General features: G+C 56.2%; 2 protein-coding genes and 1 pseudogene across 4 annotated transcripts in view; 1 reads left to right on the top strand and 2 right to left on the bottom strand.

The window, feature by feature from the left end:
* The window catches only part of EXOC3 (exocyst complex component 3), a 24,596-nt gene extending 23,322 nt beyond the window's left edge, over positions 1-1,274 (bottom strand). For both annotated transcript variants that reach the window (XM_011960869.1, XM_011960868.1), the window contains exon 1: positions 1,240-1,274. The gene's annotated coding sequence lies outside the window, so the exon portion shown is untranslated. The remainder of the gene's footprint in view (positions 1-1,239) is intronic.
* Positions 746-2,614, top strand: LOC105525303 (annotated as a pseudogene). The gene is made up of 2 exons (XR_001003889.1): positions 746-917; positions 1,120-2,614. The product of XR_001003889.1 is annotated as a transcription initiation factor TFIID subunit 4-like (transcript).
* Positions 2,615-9,090: 6,476 nt separating this feature from the next.
* Positions 9,091-14,610, bottom strand: part of AHRR (aryl-hydrocarbon receptor repressor) — a 75,200-nt gene continuing 69,680 nt past the window's right edge. The window contains exons 9-11 of the mRNA XM_011960874.1: positions 11,648-11,709; positions 11,244-11,385; positions 9,091-10,348 (exon numbers count right to left, since the gene is read on the bottom strand). Coding sequence (XP_011816264.1) covers positions 9,367-10,348; positions 11,244-11,385; positions 11,648-11,709 — 1,186 coding nt within the window. The 3' untranslated portion in view covers positions 9,091-9,366. The remainder of the gene's footprint in view (positions 10,349-11,243; positions 11,386-11,647; positions 11,710-14,610) is intronic.

Raw genomic sequence — 14,610 nt, 5'->3', positions numbered from 1 at the left:
GGGCAACTCCCCTTAAATCCCGACACTCAGGGGCAACTCCCCTTAAATCCCAACACTCGGGCAACTCCCCTTAAATCCCGACTCTCAGGCAACTCCCTCCAACAGGGCTTGTTTCCTTCCAGTTTTTTCCCTTTGAGTTTCTTTTAAAGCTAAGATTCCACTGCTTCTACGACTTTGTAGGTGCACACTTTTGTTTTCTTATTTTGTTTGGATATTATCATCAGCATTTCCATTGACATTAAAGTCTGTATGGTTTTGATTATAGGGCTGGATAGTAACCCAAGAAGTGGACACCCAGCCACTCTGCTGGTGCACACAGTGAGGTGACTGGGCCCATCTCCAGGCTGGAGTGAAGTCTGTCATGCTGTGGGTGGAAGCCAAGGCGACGTGAGTGGAGAGCTGGGAAGCAGAAGCGGGCTCACCTTGGAGTCAGAACAAAGCTACTAATGTGGGAAAAGGGAAAACCTTAAGTTAAAAAACACAACGCAGAGGTTTTCATGCCAGGCTGAAGACTAAAGATTTTGGGTCAAGAAGCCAAAGAGGAACTCAGAAGCCATAAACAGAGACCCAGGTTCAACCCCTACCAGGGCCTTTCTGACTGTCTTTCTCTGGCACTGGCTCTGCTGTGAGTCTCTCCACCAAGCGGCGCGGGGGGGGGGACACCCTACCGAGGGGAACATCAGCACCCAGGGGGACACCTGCACCAGGGAGACACCTCTGCCGGGAGGGACACGTCACCGGGGGGATGCCTGCGTCAAGGGGAACACCTGTGCTGGGGGGCACCTCACGGAGGGACACCTGCACCTTGGAGGACACCTGCACCAGGAAGGACATCTGTGCCCGGAGGGACACTGCTCCGAGGAGGGACATCTGCTCCGAAGGGGGGGCACCTGCGCCAGGAAGGACACCTGCGCCTGGTGCGGGGGAGACACCGTCAAGGAGAAACCTGCACCAGGAAGGACACTTGTGCCTAGGGGGACACATGTGCCTAGGGGGACACATGTGCCGGGGAGGACACCTGCGCCGAGGGAACACCTGCGCCGAGGGAACACCTGCGCCGAGGACACTCGCACGAGCGGGATACTCCACGGTATCGAGAACGGCCTCCCTGCCCTCCAGGTCCCGGTCCGGCCTCCCTCTACGCGCCCCCGCGGAAGCCAGAGACAGGGAGAGCAAGGATGAAACACGGCGACCACAGCCCATGGACCCGCGGGCCGTCAGGACCTGCCGCCGACTCACCCTCTAAGCCTACGACGCCGCCGCCGCCGCCGCCTGAGTCCCGGAAGTGGACAGCGAACGGGTACTTCCGCTTCCGGCAACGGCGCCGGAAGCATGGGTCCGGCCCTCCGGGCGGTGGGGGTACCCGTCTCTTGGCCGAGCGACTTCAGCTCGGGTACCTGCCCCGTGGCCGCTCCCCAGCAGGACATGGTAACTGCCGGGGTGGGGGGTCTTCTTGCCTGTCCCAGGCCCCCCAACTCAGGCCCTCTCGCTGCCTCTGGCGACCTCCGCGTGCGCCCTTCCCCAGGGCCGGCGCAGTCTTGGCGCCTCCGCCCAGCGTGGCTGCCTGCGTTTTCTCTCTGTTCCGTTCCCGATCTCCGGAGAGAAGACAGCCCCAGAGCCGCTGTGGCTCCGTCCCCTGCTGACGCCTCATGTCTTTATGCTGGCCTTGGCGTCCGCACTGCAGTGTGGCAGGGGCGTCCCTCCTTTGCCGCGGACTGAGGTGGGCGCCGAGCATTCAGTAAACGAGGAAACGAAAGCGGGGAAGGTTGGGAATCAAGCGTCTGTCATGCCTGCCACCAGCAGACAAGCGGCTTTGGGTACTCCCTGGACCCAAACACGAGCTCAGCCCCTCCAGGAGCGCAGTCATCCGCACCCACGTGGGAGCAGTGCCCTGGGATGGGTGGTCACGGGATGTTTCTGGGGCCCCTCAGAGGCCCAGCGGCGCGGGTCTTGGAGAATGAATGTATGTCACTGGGCCGCTGCTGCAGAGGGCCGGTCCTGAGTCGCTGCTTGGAGGAGAGGCCCATGGCCAGCACTTGTCTTCTCCAGGAGGAAAAAGCACGTGCTAAACCACCAGCATTCAGGGTTTGTCTGATAAAGGATGCACCAACTAACAAGAAAGTCTTCCCTAGGTTGCAGCTACTAGGTTTTCCCCCTGGCCCCACCTGAAAATCGGCCACACAAAAGGAAGGGTCTGGAAGGTGGCAGAGAAGCCAGCAGAGACAAGGAAAGTGGCAGCAGCATGGGGCGGGGTCACACAGAAAGGAGATGGAGCTGTGGGAGCCCCCACTGCCACTCCGACAAGGAGCCCTGCCCCGTGCCCTGCTGATGCTAACACCCCGGCTCTGTTATTTCAGTTTTTCCTTGTAATTTCTGAAAATCTAGCAACAAGTTGAGCAGTGAAAAAAAAATTTAAAAAAAGTGAAAATTACGTTAGAAATTATGACTGTAATTTTGAAACTAATGAAGGAAAAAAAAAATGGCCAAAATTACCAAAGCTTTTAGGACTCTTCAAAATATAGTATCATTGAGTATTATGAACTAAAGACTCATACTATTATATCAATGTCTGGTAGTGAATTTGGATGAAGGACTGTCTAGTAACTTCTTAACAGAACATTAAAAGTCTTTCTTGGCGGGGCACGGTGGCTCACTCCTGTAATCCCAGCACTTCGGGAGACCGAGGCGGGCGGATCACGAGGTCAGGAGACTGAGACCATCCTGGCTAACATGGTGAAACCCCGTCTCTACCAAAAATAACACACACACACACACACACACACACACACACACACACAAAATTACCTGGGCGTGGTGGTGGGTGCCTATAGTCCCAGCTACTCGGGAGGCTGAGGAAGGAGAATGGCCTGAACCTGGGAGGCAGAGCTTGCAGTGAGCCGAGACTGCCACTGCACTCCAGCCTGGGCAACAGAGCGATACTCCATCTGAAAAAAAAAAGGTCTTTCTTCGCTGGGTGCAGTGGCTCCCACCTGTAATCCCAGCACTTTGGGAGGCTGAGAAGGGCAGATCCCTTGAGCCCAGGGGTTTGAGTCCAGCCTAGACAACGTGGTCTTTTTGGTAGAAACTCCATCTCTACCAATAAAACACAGAAATAGCCAGGCATGGTGGTGCTGCCTGTAGTCCCAGCTTCCTGGGAGGCCGAGGCAGGAGAATGGCTTGAACCTGGGAGGCAGAGGTTGCAGTAAGCTGAGATGGCACCACTGTACTCCAGCCTGGGCGACAGAGGGAGATTCTGTCTCAAAAAAAAAAGATGTTTCTTGACTTCTGTTTTTGGCAGACCACATTGTGCGAACACCCAGGGGCACTGCTGAGTACACGCATCATGTTGATTGCACAAGTGGATTCACGAACAGGCAAGGACGTGACCAGAGACAAACGTGAAAAGGGGCGAGGACGTCAGAAGCAGAGATGCTTTCCATCCTAGAGCAGGCCGGTGGGTGGGTAGGGTGCGAGTCCTGCGGCCCAGGGGTTGGGTTTTACACTGAAGCAGGACGGTTGATGAAGCTAAGGCTCCCAACAGGCGGGAGGTGGACGGAGACTCCTGTGTGAAGCACAGATACGCAAGGGGGTGCGTCCTCAGTGAAAGAGCGGACTAGGAAAACAACAGCAGCCTGGAGGCTGTTCCTAAACTCAGCCCTCAGTGGAAGCCAACCCAGGGTCATTGCTAGAGGGATCCTCCACCTTGACAGGAGCAAGCTCGAGGGGCCGGGGGGGTGGGCACCGAAGCGTCCACAGTCCTGGCCCTGCTGTGGGAGAAGAGAGACCGTGCTTAACTCCTGCTTAGACCCTGTTAAATGCCCACATTAAGGTTAGCCACTACAGGAATAGAAACAGGAAGAGAAAATGCAGGCAACACCACAGAGACCGTAGGAAGAAGATGAGGACCCTGTGTTCAAATGTATCAGTAATGAGAACACAAGTAAGTGGATTAAAAACTGAAACATTCATAGGAGAACATCTAAAGCATCAAGAAACAACCATTAGAACTGGAGGCTTTTCACACGTGGGTCAGCGAGGCCTGAGAAGCTGGTGTGGTGATATGAATATCAAACAACCTGGGTTTTTGGTCAAAAGCCACTGTCAAAGATAGTTATTTTCCTAAGATGCAAAATGCATATGCCATAAAGAACAAAATAGAAAAGTTGTTATACTAAAGTTTTAAACTCTTGTGGGATATATTTTTTAAATCCTTAAGTGAAAAGCCAAGCCACAGAATGAGGGAAAACATGGTCAACATCTGTAATTGACAAAAAGATTGCTATCCAGAATAAAAACAGAACTGCAAATTAATCTAAAAGGGCAAACGAGTGCAAGAAGAAACAGGTAAAGGACAAGAGCCATTGGCTCCAGGGAATAAGCTGCCTCCCTCGGCCTTCATCAGGGAGACCTTGTCCCCACACCCTCCTCACGGGGCCCTGCGCAAGCCTCTGAGCCGTGACCAGGGCGTCTCCCCCTAGGCCCTGCTCTGTTGTCACTTGGACCTCAGTGGCGGCCGTGCGGCCTCCCCCACTCGCCGTTCAGCTCCAGCTGTCCATACGTCCCACATAAAACTGCCCCAAAGACCTGGGCCACCCCTAACCCCAGCTCTGTGCACCTGCAAAGCACCGGTCCTCTCCGTGCCTCGCAGAGTTCTCATGGTCACATTCAGCTGCCTGCACCCCTTCCCCCTGCACATGGGAACACACCGCACACCACACAAGTGCAGACGCCAGCTCTGGGACAGCGCTGATGTCTGCATTGTTTTCTCCTGAATGCGTCCCCAGCACTGGCCCAGGGCCTGATATTCCACAGGAACTAAAAAAAAATGCTGAATGAATGAATCAACAAAATGTACATAAAACAGCTGCGGTTTCATCCCTTCAGAAGCCCAAGACTGAAAAAGTCTTTCCATACAGGTGCCAGTGTGGGGGGAGGATAGGAGCCCAGGAGGGTGTGGCTGGTAGAAGGGAGGCCAAGTGGGTGCAGCCCTCTGGAGGACGCTGGGCAGCACCTAGTGAGATGAAATTGCGTGCGTCCAGCCAGGCGTGGCGGCTCATATCTGTAATTCCAGCACTTTGCGAGGCCGAGGTAGGCAGATCACGTGAGACCAGGAGTTTTAGACCAGCCTGGCCAACGTGGTGAAACCCAGTCTCTACTAAAAATACAAAAATTAGCTGGGCGTGGTGGGGGATGTCTGTAGTCCCAGGTACTCTGGAGGCTGAGGTGGGAGAATCACTGAAACCTGAGAAGTGGAGGCTGCAGTGAGCCAAGATTGCACCACACTCCAGCCCGGGCAACAGAGTGAGACTCCATCTCGAAAAAAAAAAAGGAATTGTATGCGTCCTAACTCCACACAGGCGCACTCAGCAGAAGCCAGACCGGGGTGAGGAGTGAAAATGCAGGAACTCCGTCTGCCTGAGGCCACAGAGGAGAGGGCATGGGGGGCGGGGTGGGGCAAGGTGTGGGGCCACAGATGGGAGGGCTGGCCTCGTCCCTGGGGAGGACATGGGCGTCTTACACCAGTGACCAGGACGGGTTTGCTGACAGGCTGCAGGGTGTGAAGGGCGTCTGGCAGGGGCTGCGCAGACTCTGAAGTTGCCTGAAAGGAAACACAAGCAAGCTCCCAGGGCCTTGGACGGCCATTTGTGCTTAATTAGACCCCAGCATTTTTTTTTTATGGCATTGGGGGATCTGGCCACAATCTGCCTGGGCCGGTGATCCCCTTCCCCCTTCCCATGGGCTTGTCATGCAGGCCCTGTGCGAGGCAGGGCGGACCCTGCATGACCCCGGACCCACAGTGCTCTCAGCTCTACCCTCCTCGCTTCTTACAGGATGGGTCAGGTCTGGGGCGTCCTGAGAGCACCCAGGAGGGGCCCTGACCCTCAGTGACATGGGAGGGGGGCCTAGACCCTCTCTAGATGCAGTGCCGCTGGGCAGGAGCAGGGAAATGGCAGGCATTTTCTCCTCCTTCACGAGGCTTGCAGCTCTAGAGTTTTATTTTTATTGCTGCCTTATATTTAGTGATGAAAGGCTGTCTTAGAATGCAGATTAACCAGCACACTCTTTAAAGGAAATAAAGTGACTTCATTTGGAAAATCACACAGACATTTGCAGACATTTCAATTTTTGCTAAACATGTACTAGCATGTCATGTACTTTACATCGATATTGCAAATTTAATACAAACCACAGTACAAAAAAATATTTGAAAGCTTCCTAAAGGCACTGAGAAAGCAGTAGGGAGTTGCATTTATAGTGCATAGGTTTTAAAAATTCAACAAGTTGGTCTAGGTATTGAAAACTTTTTTCTTCCAGTAGAAACTGCAAAAATATAAGTCGTATTGATCTTCCTTCCATCCCATTACCACCTCATATTTGACTTTAATACTTTTCCAGCTATATAGGGAAAAGCTACATAAACAGAAAAACATGAACCTGTAATTAGTGCTAACAATGACATTTTAGAGAGAAGTGACACGTCCACACCTTCTATGTTCCATCATTTTCCCCACTGTTTTCCAAGAGGGTTGTGGCTATAAAATAACGAAAGTGCTGACTTGGGGAGTTTTTCTTGCCACCAGGGAAGGGACGTCGGACACCTTGCTGACCCCAGGCTATCAGGGCCGCAGCCTCATGTGGGGTCCCCACACCACAAAACCGGCAGAGCCGACACCCATGTGCTGAGTGCAGCATCAGCACAGCATGGCCTGCCTGGCAGCAACCCACCATTCAATCTGGCACCTGTCATCAGGAGGGCCTTGGGTGGGGGTGCATCTACAGGTCTGGGAGGCTGCAAGGCAGGACGCAGTGAAGGAGCCTCCTGGGCAGGGGCTGCCGTCTGTGCTTAAGGAGGCCCCGGTGCTCCTTTGATGGCACTGAAGGGCCTGGCTATCATCGGCAAACACACAGCCATGTCTCTGATTTGATCTTTGGGGCCTGGTGTTCTTCCCAGTGACAGCCATTGGCTCCAGGACACTCAAGACCTGCGATACACAAGACTCTCAGTCACTGAGCTCCCTGTCCTCCTCTGCCCTGAGACTGGAAGAGCAGCTGCCACATTTGGGACCCAGGCAGCGCCCAGGCTGAAGGGAGCTGCTGAGGGCTGAGCTCCAGGACACAGAACGTGGCTGGCCCTCAGGAAGGGAACTCCAAGAGTGGAACATGCATGTTGATTGAGACTTTTTCAGGGATGCAGCAGATCTGATTTTTAATTCTTTTTTGTAGAGACATGTTCTTGCTCTGTTGCCGGGGCTGGTCTTGAACTCCTGGGCTTAAGCAATCCTCCCACCTTGACCTCCCAAAGCGCTGGGATTACAGGCATGAGCCACTGCACCTGGCCTGCAGGTCTCATTATTAAGGGTGTTTCCATGATCAGCAAAGGAGCTGAGCACTTGGCTAGAATAGGAAGGACATGGGAAACTTCTGAATATACCATCCTGGTCTTAAATCCATAAATGGCCCGAGGCCAGAGGTGTGCCATGCTCAGCATGAGAAATGAATAAAGAGGGGCTCTGTGGTAGCTTAGGGCCCAAGTGGGAAGTAGGGGCCAGTCCTCAGGTGCCTGGTCCTCACAGGTGCCTGCTCTCCACAGGTGACTGACCCTTAAGCAGCTGGTCACCCATGGCTGGCCCCTGGGTAGCTCTGTCCCATCATGAGTTAGGCATCAGATAAGGGAGAGACGGTGGCGGAAAGCCACGAGCACGTCTCACACCCATGACAGCATGGCACGGAGGGCAGCTTTGAAAGGTGCCCCCGGCTACGCAGTCAGTGAGTGCCCCCTCGGCAGGGCCTGGGGTCATAGGCGGCCACCATGGCTCCGGGGCTCGGGGCTCTGGGCTCTGGCGGTTGGCTGTTCTCTTTCAGTTCTGAGAGGAGATCCTTATCCCTGTCCCTGCCACGTGGGGGCAAACTGTCCAAGAACCAGGCCACTGAGAGCTGCAGGCACCTGGCGTTGGGCAGAAGACCCAGTCCTGCCAACCAAACCTGGGTTTTGACAAACTGAAGGTGCATTTATCAAACGGCTTCAGCATTAAACCAGGGGCTAAGTAAACACTGACCTCCCAAAGCCGCCGACAGCATAGCACGAGTCCACACGGGAGGCAGAATGCACAGTGCGTGGGGTAGCGGCTCCCTCACCTGCCGGCTCCCTCGCCCGCCGGCCCCCTTGCCCGCCGGCTCCCGTGGCTCCTGCCACTCCCAGTGGAGCTGCCGTCAGGGCGCTGATGCCCTGTCCCTGAGGAGAGGGGCCTTCCCGGCCCCACACGGGTGGGCCTCACTGCCCAGCGGTGACTTCTGCACCCTGATCTGATGCCTGCACCAGCCGGGTGGGGTTCCAGGCCACACCATGGAAGAAGCCTGAACTGCACCAGCAGCTGTAAGTTATCTCGGGTTGGTGGGATTGGTGACTTTCACTTTCTGACTTACGCTTTTGTGTCCAAATTTCCTATTCTCAGAATATATCACCTTTACCACTGTTTTAATGCTGTTAATACTTGTCCGTCGTGTCCCTAATTATTCTCCTAGGATGGCAATGGGAACTCTCATTTGAGTGAACCGTAGAGACAGCCAGCCAGAGAGAAACCCTCACAGACAGCACATTTCCTGTGTCCTCTCTCTACGTTGTGTGTTTCTCTGTACTTGCAAACCCGGAGTCTGTGAACTCTGTATTACGTGATGCACCAAGAGGCGGATTAGTAAGAACCATCTGCAGAGACCCACTGAGAACTCGGGAGATGTCCAGAAGGAACAGGGGCTATCCTGTCAATTTCCAGTCCCGGTTGGCCTCACACTCTGTCGTGGTGCCACACAGTGTGGGGCAGTGTGGGACCCACGCTGCCAGCCTCTGCTGCCTGGAACTTTCTAGATTCCTCCATGAGTGGGCTCACAGATCTTTTCTCCGCGAGTTGTATTTCTAATTTGCAGTGTGCTGGCCTCTGCAGCGCACTGAGGCGACGGGCTGACTCTGCCTGCACAGCACAGGCCGGGGGCTGCAGGTGGCCTGGGAGGGCTGAGCTAGGTAGGTCACCCAACCGCTTCATCCCGACTGTGGACTTGGCGGCCGTGGGATGGGATGATGCTGTCCAGCCGTGATCACTTTCCCAAAGATTTTAATTCCTCAAAGAGAAATACTGTCATGCTTGAATGGATTTACGGCCAGTTTGCATTTAAGAACTATTGGGACATTTTACAAAATTCAGGATATGCTACTGCATATGCTGCACACACAGACTAGCAGAGTGCGCATGCACAGCTCCGCAGAGCGCGTGTCTTAGGGTGGGCTCCGGCCGGACCAGGCGCAGGGCAGCCCAGCCGCTGACGCATCTGAGCCTAGACGGACGGATCTGGGCCTGGACGCTGGTCACTGTGCTACGGCAGGAACGTGCACTCGGAAGCTTGGGACGGGACCGGCGTCGCCAAGGCACTTTTGGGAAACATCCCAGGCACCGCCCCCTGGCTGTGAGTCGCCCACTGGGACGGGTCCAGGGGCTCCCGCTTGACCACAGGGGCGGCCTCAGCAGCTCTGCAGGCGCAGGACTGTTCGCCTCGGCCCCGTGCACAGAGCTGGTGGGGAGGCTCTGGCTGGGGAAGGCCGTGCACGGGCTCCAGGCAGGCACAGTGTGCGGGGTGGAAAGGGGTCAGCTCCCTGCTGCGCCCAACAGTGGCCCTGCCATGAGGCTGAGTCCCCCGCACGCCGTGCCCCAGGTGCGAGAGGTACACCTGTTGCCGAGAGTCAGGCTCTGTTTTCAGGTGCATCCTGGTAGGGAAGGTGGCTGGATGGCTCCTGTCACTGGCCCCCAGCCACACCTGGCTGGGCACACAGCCGTCTGCAGCATCCTCAGACCCAGAGTCCTTCTCCATCTTGATGGGCACATCTAGCAGCAGCGTAGGACCGCACAGGTCCCCTGGAGGCATCGGCACACCCTGCAGCTTCACGTCCTCCGTGGGATAGCCCCTCGTGGCACAACGCTGAGCTCCAGGCTGAGGGAGCCGGTGCTGCAGGCTCCCCTGGGGAAAGTGGCAGAGGGTAGGGTGCACCTGGTCCTCACCGACATCCCGCACAGGTCTGCTGGTCCGGCTGGAGTAGGCACTGGGGGATGGGTTTGGCGGGTGAGAGATGGGCGAGTTCCTGAAAGTGCCCTGGACACATGAGTAGGGCAGGCAGGAGCCGCGGGGCGTGGGGCGCAGGCCGGGTGGGTCACTCTTGCTGGGCTGCAGCCTCGGCCTGGCACCATCCTCACTGTGCCTTCCCGCTGTCCAGGGCAGGGGCTTCGTGGGTCCTGGAGTCTCCCTGTGCCCTGTCACTCCGGAGGCCCTGCTCAGCATCCTGTGCTGCTCCTCCTCCCTGTCCCTGCAGAGAAAAGACGGGGCCTATTCGACAGAGCTGAAGACACCAGGTCTGGTTGCCTTGGGTGGGGGTCTCTAAGGGAGGCTACTAAATTAGGATGATGTGGAATCTGCCAGGGCTGCTACACCGACCCCACACCGCACTGTCCCTTCTAACCCACCCAGCAGCCCAGGAGGCCGTGCCAGTACCCACACCCCCACTGTGTGCCTGGGGTGAGTGAGGAGGGCCCAGGGTGGTGAGGGTGCAGGCTTCAGGGAGGTGTCTCTGTGAGGCCTATGCCAGCTGTCCGGTGTCAGCCACACCAGTCACTAGCACTAGGGGTGGGGAGGGGCAGTGCAAATGGTCCCGTGGAGCTGCAAAGCAGAAAACACCGTGTCCAGCAGTTTCTGTGGCCAGGCTCTGTTGCTGACCAACGGGACACCACATGCCTTGGGACTGGCACTGCGTGACTGTGAGATGGTGACCTGGAGGGTGGGGAGAGACTCGTGGTGCACAGCTGGGCTGGTCAGGAAAGGGGAGGAGGCCCACCTGGGCAGTAGGCAGGCCCTGGGGGGAGAGGGAGGAGAGAGGGCTCTGAGCAAAGGCAAGCTCAGGAGTCAGGTGCCCGCGGTCCAGGCGACAGGTGAGGGTGGGTCCCAGAGCCCATGGGGCATCCTTGGTCCCATCATCCCTGGGCCACTGCTCCCCGGGGTCAGTCCCCAGCGACACACGTGACTTCCAGCCCAGGAAGCTTCCTGGGCAGCTCCACAGAGAGCAAGGTTAGCTGTGGCTCGCGTGGTGGTCAAGGCTGCCGCCGTCTTTTTTTTTTCCTTCTTCATCACTCCCCCACCTGCTCTTTGGCCTCCACGGTTACTTAGGGAGCTGCCAGGGCTGGGGGAGGCTAGCTGGCACCACTTACTCTGAGTACCCCTTCGGGTCGAGGACAAGGTCGGGGCCGCCCCGGAGGCACAGGCATGGGGCCCTGGTGGGAACCTGTGCCCATCGGCCAGCGTCAGTCTGTTCCCTGAGCACCAAAACGCCGCTTTCTCTGCTGCTCCTTCCTGTTGGGGTTTAGAGGGGGAGGAAGCCGTCACGGCGCGAGCTGAGGAGCTCCTGGAAGACGGCTGCTTGTTCTCAGCAAGGCAGGACCCATCGGCTCCTCAGAAACGCACAGACCAGAGCCCAGGAACAGCACTTGGCCACAGTGGGACAGACTCCAAGTCTCTGCAAAATGGCTTCTCCATGGAATACGCCGACATCTCCAAGGGGCAGAAACACATTTTACCCACGTGGAAAAGATCAGATAAGAAATGTTCTAAGTACCTGCTGAGTAATTGGGTTTTCCATGCAGTTCCGATTCGCACAGGCTGGTGGTGGCTTTTACTCTGTGAAGAACATAGATAACAGCGAGATGACATATGGATTAAACACGCGACAATGGTAGAAATTAATAAGGACAGGTATTGCTGTTGCCCCTGAGCAGTGAAGACAGACACAATAATTGGCTCTTGTTTAATTCTTTACAGCATGGAAAGTTATTTTCTCAGCTATAGAGTTACTGAAAATGCTAAGTCATGTCACTTTTCAGGCAATGAAGGGCCAATGAATTTGCTTCAGAAAGTGGAAGAATAAAATCATAGGATGGTTTTTAGAGCTTATATTTTTTTCCTGGATGGCCAGAAAGAAAACACAGTCCATTCTCATGACTCCAGGTAGTAACGTTCCAGAAAGTGAACCCTGAGGCGCGTTGGAGACCAACTCACACGGGACATGTGTGTGTACCCACATACGCGTCACACTGATCTGAATCTTAAGTCCCAACAACTCACCCTGGTAGATTCTATTTGCTTTTGCTTTTCAAAAGAGAAACAGTAAGTGGCACTGCTCCACCAGCAGGTCCCAGAGTTGAGTTCAAACCCATCTGACTGGCCCCACAGCCACAGCCCCTGCGCTGCCCTCCTCTCTGTCCTCTGGGCACCTCCAGGAGGGCCAGGACCAGAGGCTGAGTGGGGGCCCATGTCTAACACGAGACTCACAATGCCCCACGTATGGCCATGAATGGCTGCAAAGCACAGGGTGTGCTGACGTGGGGGTTCCAGTGAATCACGGTGAGCAGAGGACTTCACAGAATGGGCTTCAGGAACAGGGAGATCAAGATCATGTCACAAAACCCCTGTGGGAAAAGCTGTGGAAGACTGGGTGGCTGCTGGGGGCTGCTGTTGGGGGCCGCTGCTGGGGGCTGCTGGAGCTGCTGCCACTGCCTCAGGGCTCTGATTCTGCAGAATGCACCTTGCATCTTGCACCACTGTGGCGCTCAGGACTGGTGGACCACAAGGTGTATCCCGAAAGCTGGCTTCTGAATCCAGCTCAGAGCAGGGTGGGGAGAATTCCAAAAGCCTTCAGCGCGTGGGAGTCAGTATTCTTGGTTTTCTTCCCCTTCTGAGTTGGAATAACATGTTTGTTGAGCTGAAGTTGTGTGCCAGCTCTATGTGCCTTGGGCTCCACCCCACCCTCACAGCCCCACGGGGGTCTGGTCGTCCAGGCCGCTGGAGGAGTGCTGTGACCTTCGGCCCGGGACCTGTGCCTGTAATCCCACACCCACGCTCCACCCCAGGGCCAGGGTGACAGGGCTGTGCGCACACAGTGTGGTGGGGCCAGGCCTGCCCTGCCTGGCTCTGACACCAGGGGGCTGCGTCCCCTCTGCTTCTATGGCTGGGAACTCCCAGGGAAGACCAGGCTCGCCGTGTGCAGCGGAAACTCCATGGTGACTGTAAGCGGAGGACAGTGTTCCAGGGTTTGCGTGGTCCCTGTAGGTGCTGGAGGACCTGGGCCTGAGCCCTGCAGGGACCCCAGGGCTTTCTGTGTGCCTGTGTAGCATTTACTTCTTCTCCCTTTATCCCTTGCACTTTACATTTCCATCCTTTAAAATAAGGTACATGCATTTCATTTAAAACCTTGCAGAGATGTGTGGGCCTCAGCAGGCTGGCCCATGTCCTGGCCATCCCTGGAGCTGCCCTCTGTCCGCCCTCAGACAGCAGCAGTGAGGTGGGGCTGGCAGGGCCCAGGCAGAAGCCGCTCATGAGCAGAAATGAGTAACGAACGTGGAAACCAACGCAACGTGAAAACCTTCAAATAACGTCTGCTGCTGTCAGACTGCAGAGCTGTCTAAATGGTTATCTTAGAGAGGTCAGAGGTGAGGATGGAACTCACGCCCACAGCAGAGAGCACTGTGAGTGCCAGGAAGGCGGCCTCGGGGCCTGCAGATGGAAGCCCTTCACGGTCAACCCTGGACACTGAGCCGGGGGTCCCAGAGCCTCCAAGGTCCTCCTTTGCAGGCACCCAGGGGAGAAAGGGCCCTCGGCCATATCCTCTGCATCAGGAAGCCAGCAGGTGTGTGATGGGGTCCTCCCAGAGCGGTCTCACTGGTGGGTCCTGGGGCTCCCACGGAGGGCACGGGTGTGAATACAGAGGACGTGCTGGCCCATCAAAGGTGCCAAAGAACAGGAGGGACGGCAGCATGGTGGGTGCTGCTGAGTCCCAGATCTCAAACTAGTTCGGGAGCCTGGACTCTGACAAGGTCAATCAAGACTGCATCTGAAAGAATGAAATTTAATACTAACGGAAGTTAAGGAATGCAGGTAGAATCCTAAGTCAGACTACAAGGCCACGCACGTGACTGCAACTTGGGATCGCCCTAACGCGCCTGCCACAGCAGGTACATCGGTGAAGCCAGCGCCCGGAACAGGGCAGGGACGTCTCCAGTCCGCACGGCTCCACCTACTCTGAACGTCCCGGGTGCTGTCCACGCGCAGCGGAGAAGCATCGGAATCAGGACATACCTGGATAGAGCAGAGAGCGCTCAGCCAAGACAGGGCCATGGAACCCTAGGCAGTGAGACTCGAGTCACACCAGGAAGAATCTGCTCTCAAGGTTCTGTCTGGACCCAGCAATGTTTTCTGTGTGGGGTTTGTGCCGCCTCAGCCAATCACTCCTGGGGGCTATGGCAGACATTCCCACTGGGTTGGGGAGCTGAATTTGATGCCTGCTAAGATTTCTTTCCCACTCAGTATTTGCTACTCACAGAGTGGGGAGGCCATGAACAAAGAGGGTTGCCCAATAGCGGCTGCAGGATCGCAGGGCAGGGCTGAGTTGCGCTTGGTTACCAGGGCCTGGGCCTGCAGCGCCGAGCAGGACAAGTCCGGGGGTCTCGGAGTCACAGAGCAGGAGCACCTCACCAACAGCCAAGGACCCGGGGGCTGAGGGCCAGGGGCCAGGGGCCAGGGGGC

This window comes from Colobus angolensis, unplaced genomic scaffold (assembly GCF_000951035.1).
Source record: "Colobus angolensis palliatus isolate OR3802 unplaced genomic scaffold, Cang.pa_1.0 Scaffold528, whole genome shotgun sequence".
NCBI classification, from domain to species: Eukaryota; Metazoa; Chordata; class Mammalia; order Primates; family Cercopithecidae; genus Colobus; species Colobus angolensis.
This window is presented reverse-complemented; position numbering and strand designations above follow the sequence as displayed.